Source organism: Penicillium odoratum (assembly GCF_028828045.1).
Source record: "Penicillium odoratum strain IBT 22623 chromosome Unknown utg000001l_segment0_segment0, whole genome shotgun sequence".
Taxonomy (NCBI): Eukaryota; Fungi; Ascomycota; class Eurotiomycetes; order Eurotiales; family Aspergillaceae; genus Penicillium; species Penicillium odoratum.
Window position 1 is genome coordinate 4,152,915 of NW_026643143.1, and position 5,475 is coordinate 4,158,389.

At 48.9% G+C, this 5,475-nt stretch overlaps 2 protein-coding genes across 2 annotated transcripts; both read left to right on the forward strand.

The window, feature by feature from the left end:
- Window positions 1–2,141: 2,141 nt before the first annotated feature.
- On the forward strand, window positions 2,142–3,285 carry N7520_001587 (uncharacterized protein; the record flags this gene model as incomplete). The annotated part of the gene is made up of 4 exons (XM_057135522.1): window positions 2,142–2,690; window positions 2,736–2,835; window positions 2,882–3,093; window positions 3,142–3,285. The coding sequence occupies 4 exons, from the start codon at window positions 2,142–2,144 to the stop codon at window positions 3,283–3,285; spliced, it is 1,005 nt and encodes a 334-aa protein (XP_057001458.1).
- Window positions 3,286–3,756: 471 nt separating this feature from the next.
- Window positions 3,757–4,701, forward strand: N7520_001588 (uncharacterized protein; the record flags this gene model as incomplete). The annotated part of the gene is made up of 1 exon (XM_057135523.1): window positions 3,757–4,701. One exon carries the CDS (start codon window positions 3,757–3,759, stop codon window positions 4,699–4,701), a length of 945 nt encoding a protein of 314 aa, XP_057001459.1.
- Between the last annotated feature and the right edge of the window lie 774 nt (window positions 4,702–5,475).

A 5,475-nucleotide genomic window follows, 5' to 3' on the forward strand; every position in this document is an offset into this window, starting at 1 on the left:
GGAACCCCCGACGACCGTCTGGCCAGGAGTTTGTTTGTCAGATGTACAAGCTGATGAGAAGATTGCGGAGGAATGGAAATCGCATCATTTTCCACTGGATCCCTACTACCGAGGACAACAAGCTGTTAGGTCTGGCTAAAGAACAGGCCAGAACTGCAACACAAGAAGATGCTCTCCCACAAGAACACGTCTCGAGGATGAAGTCGACAACATTGAACATCGCACGGTCCCAAGCAGTCCCCAGCAGTGAGCTACCAGAGAACATAGGAAGACACGCAAAACGAGTAGATGCCGCACTGCCAGGCAAACACACCCGGCAGTTGTATGATCGCCTCACGTGGAAAGAAGCGAGCGTACTGGCCCAGCTCCGAACCGGCATGGCTAGGCTCAATGGGTATCTCAATCAAATTAATGTAGCAGAGACGGATCAATGCGATTGCGGACAAGCAAGAGAGACCGTGGAGCACTTCCTCTTCCGATGTCGGAAGTGGATGGCGCACCGGACGGAAATGTTACAATGCACGCAGACTCACCGAGGAAACATATCTTTCTTCCTGGGCGGAAAACAGCCTTCTGATGATCAGAAGTGGACGCCAAACCTAGAGGCAGTACAGGCCTCCACACGTTTCGCCATTGCGACGGGCCGACTCGAGGCCACTTGAACATATCGACCAACATAACCCCCACCCCTTCTTCCGACCCTACTTACCCACCACCTCGTGCTACACATGGTAGACGCGCTTCAACTGCCGAAGATAGGATGTTGAACACTTGGAGAAGCGCCTTCAAGCCAGCCTACTAACCCACTTACTAACCCACGAGAAACTCGCTGCGATACTGCTTTCTGGAAATGTTATATGTTATAAGGTTTTATGTATGGGCTTTCAGGAGACACAGCGTACACAGATGGACATGTACAGTAGATCAGTGATAGTTGCCCTTTCGGCTCAGCCGCCGGGCGTTAATGAATTGTTTGTTTGTTTGTTTGTTTGTTTGTATTTGGACGAGCACTCTTCCAACAGTGATGCATCTTTATGAGACACGGCGTTCCATTCAATTCGGATATTCAGTCCTTCTTACCGTTGCATTTCTTGGAAGTGTCTCCGATCTCACGTTCGACTCGAATCTATCCGTGTTTCGCGGCCGATTCCCCTACCACTGCGTCTCGCTCGGTCTACTGTGTTTGGCTCCAGCGCTTCAGGCTTTGGCCGAGACTCGACCAGCATTTCCAGTACTGGCAACCGAGTTCATTCACATGGTCATCAAGAACTGTCTTGGAGCTACAATTTATCTGATCGGCCCATTTGAGCGACTCAACTTCATGCCTGGATTGCAGCCCAGTCTTTGTGTGATGCACCTTTGTCTGGTTCACAGCCTAATTAGTTACTCGAGGGCTCTCATGCAGCTCGTTTTCTGATCCTAAAGAAGGTGCGGGTAGTGACTGTGCGTATCAGATGAGAGAGGTTGTGCTCAAGTTCATTTCATGTGAGCTTGCAAGCACAAAGAAAAGAGGCATTCCAGGAATTGCGCTTTTCACTTGGGATGGGGTTTCCAGAAGCGAATAGGGATTCAGCATCGCCAGGAATGATAAAGCGAGTATCAATCATACTATAATGAATTATTGCTTGATTTATTTATTAAGTCCGTTCAAAGGGCTCGTTACTATATCCCTACGTATTTCTGATGTCCTCAACTAGACTTTACCGAAGACGGAAGTTCTCCCTACAAACTAGCTTCTTCTATCGCTCTGAGTAAGCGCATAAGTATTCCAAGTTCAAACGCCAGCGATGTGGTCGGCAGCTATGTAGGTGTCGTTCGATTGCTACAAGTGGCTGCTGTGATGTTCAGATATAAGGTTGACGCGAGGCCTGCGAATTTGGCGGTCTCGCTTGTAAGCCTGGTTTGCGGTTGGCTGTTTTGTGCTCTCGTGTACTTTTCTGATCTAAATTGAAAAAGCACTACAGTTTGGCAACCTCATCTTCCGGCGACTTGAAGAGCCAATTCTGCAAAAAAAGTCAAAATGTGTACAAAACTCCATGCGGGTCAAAATATATTTATATCGTATTTCATTCCTGCTGAACACTGCTTCTGTGTCGTGATCGACATACGGCAAACTAACACATACCACACCGGCTCGGACAATGTCAGTCAGACAATTCAAAGAGCACATGATTTTTGACTTTGACAGCATCAAAGCTCAATGCCAACCGCCGCCCACATCGCCCGAAATCTTCGCTAGCAAGGAGAAGTTCGCTGGCGCTGCATCAAAAAGACCAAGACTCCATCACAGCCAGAAGACCGTCACGGGCCCCATAAAAGACCTTTGCCTTCCACGCTTGCATAGTCTCGACAATATCACATCAGCCCTGATTATTCGACACGAGTCCCCGTGGGACACCTATCAGCAAGCCATCTCATATGACATCGCAGGAGAGGTGATAATTGCCTCTCGTCGCACCCGCCCATCTCGTGTGGTGGCCATTAGAAAATACCGGAGACAAGATGCCCGGAGCCTGATTGATAGATTCGGGCGTTTAGAGCATGTCAATGTTCTTTCATTTCATGAATGTTATATTGATAGGGATTTCGCGTTCTTCTTAGTCGCTGATCTACCGCTGACTCTCGCGCATGTCGTTGCTTGCTCGGATCTGTATCCTAGTGAGATTGAACTGGGGTCGATCTTGTGCCAGGTGTGTTCTTCATGACTGTTTCAAGAAACTCTGCTGACATATTAGATCCTCGACGGTATGTGCTATTTAGCTGCCTTAAGTCTTGTGCATCAGGCTTTGGTTTGCTCTCATATTCTACTCGGCCTTGACGGGATCATTAAAATCGGTGAGTCGAGACGCTTCCCCGAGGGATTGTAACTCACGAGTAGCAGCGGGCCCGGAACATTGCGTGGACTGCATGAAAAGCCAGTCGGAAGCCGCATGCGTCGCCTCCATACCGTCAATCACAATGCAGCTCATGCAAAAGTACGAGAAAGATGGGGCTATTGGTGTAGACGACCTGGAGCGCTGGCCAATTGAGTCCGATGCCGTAGACTTTTTGTCCGCTTCTGGGGCGACAGCATCGATGGAGGTTTTAAAAATGGTGAGTCGTTCGTTCTACCTGGGCTCAGAACTTGCTAATGCCTGTCAGCATCCGTTAACAGCCAGACGCCACCCGGCTGCTGATCTCCTGTTATTTGCAAGGGCTTCCTTACTTATGACACGAGTAAATTGCACATACCATCGTGGAGTGAAGTCTTTCTATAACACGGTGGATATTCAACCTTCGGGCTAGATCAAAATGACAGTCTCCTCATGCCTTTCACGCCGCAATATTCGCCACCTATCGTACATTCTGAGTGCAAGGACCAATGCGAGGCGAATGATTGGAAAATACACGTTAAAGCGCAGGCCCTTTTTGCTGGTATTTCAATTAGACTGACATGCTGAATGCAATTTGAGATTTCCCAATGCCACTCTGAATGCGTCTCAAAGATTTGCCATCTCGATTCAAGTCCAGCGGCGGGTTGGTCGTGATAGATAGCCGGACTTCAATGTGACGACGAATGGCTTTGTCCGATTCTCTATTCCAGTCATCTCAACGCTCAACGATGTCCCTACATGTTGAGCTATTGATGATTACGTACTGGCATGAGTCTCTCCGTGGTACATCCAAGCATCTGTTCAGCATTCATTTGTCTACCTTCACCACTCACGCCAGTCTTCCTCTCGTCGCTCCCATGATGCGAACGCGTGAGTCCCAGTCATGTTTCAGTCAGAGACAAATACTCAAGTAAGGCACCTTCTTCCTCCCCTCTGCAAAAGTCGTGACGGTGCTGATCTTACATCTTTGACATCTAGTACCTCGTCGTCCCAGATCCCCTCCATTCCAAAATCGCCCTTCATCTACTCAAAGACTGAAGAGCTTGTCTGGAAGTGGGAACAGCTGAAGCTGAATAGCATGCTGCAATGTGCTACCTTACCCAGCCACACTGTGGTCAACAGGCCAGACAAAAAATGTGTCTTCGTTTCTGTGGAATTAGGCGTCACAACAGTCCTTCCACTAGCCAAAATGTCCAGTCTGCAATCCTCGGACTATCACTTGGGTATCACTTGCGCGACCAATGGGAAAGATAGAAAACTCATCATTCTCGGTGTTGCAGGAAAGCAAAAGATCTCAAGAGTCAGAGAAAAGGCGCTCCATCTTTGGAGGTCCATCTATCAGACTCCTCCTCTGACTCTATACAGCTGGTCCACGGAGTATTGGGTGTCGGATTCCGTCGTGATCGATGCCAGATCAATCGAGGGCACAGATTTGATGGACGAAGCAATACGGACAGGACGAAGCGCCGCCAAGGCATACGTCTGCATTGGCCTTCCAGCAATCACTTTCGGCCCCCTGTTCAATACCCTGGTGTCCACATGCAACGTGAATGCGGCCTGCTTCAATCTTGCCATAGGATATATCTGGATGGCGGCTGCCGTTGAGCCAACGAGGCTTGAGGTTGAAGGAGAAGATGGTTCTGGGTTCTTTGGCAATTTGTTTCTGTCGATGATCCATGATGAGACTCAAGGGTCATGGCTCGTGGAGGCAAAGCTTCGGTTCTGGCTCGAAAGCACTTCTCGAGTGAAAGCTGGTGTCCTTGCTGAGCTATTGGAGATGAGAGATATCCGCATCACGTCAACTCACAGGCCCCTCGCGCGCCCGTGACGAGGTCAGCCCAACAGATCCAGCCGTTCCCACTGTTGTATAATGCCATTTGGAAGATGGATCTTGTAGCTTTGCGGCCTGAGGGCATACATAGCAATCTTGAATGCACATTTTCACTTCTGCACGTGTCTTACGCCACAAAGAAGACCGATCCTGTCGATTTTTGCAAACTCCATGAAGGTGTTGATATGACAAATTTACAAGCCTACATGCCAAACAGATACAGGTTCTCGTGGGCAACGTGTATTCAATATCGAGTTCCATCAATCGAGTGAACAAGTTTCAACATCTGTGGTTAGCTTTGTAATCTGTTAAACCATGGTGCGTGTGGAACCACTTATTCCTCGCAATACTAAACACAATGGCTTCACTACTCATTTCACCCCTTCCTTCACCAAAGATACCGCGAGTAAAGATCGAACCAAGGCCATAAAAGCCGTCCGCTGCCCACCAGAAAGAGCTCCAGTCTAGGCACTCCATTTGACACCACAAACTCCTTTGACATGGACCCAGACAGCTCTGCCAGCGACGAAGCAAGCAGACAGCTGCACGGTGAGCTGCAACAAGTCTCAGACAGTCCCTGCGTTGGTATTGCAGATCAGCCGACTCAGCAGACCGTGGTCTTCGGAATCTCGCCTGCATACGTGAAGAACTGGGATACGACCGATGCCTTTCGCGAGCTATATCAAAACTGGTACGTATCAAGCCGCCCATTGGGAGTTTTGCTGACACCGAGTAGGAGAGATGCCATTCTGGAAACATTCCAGCTAGACC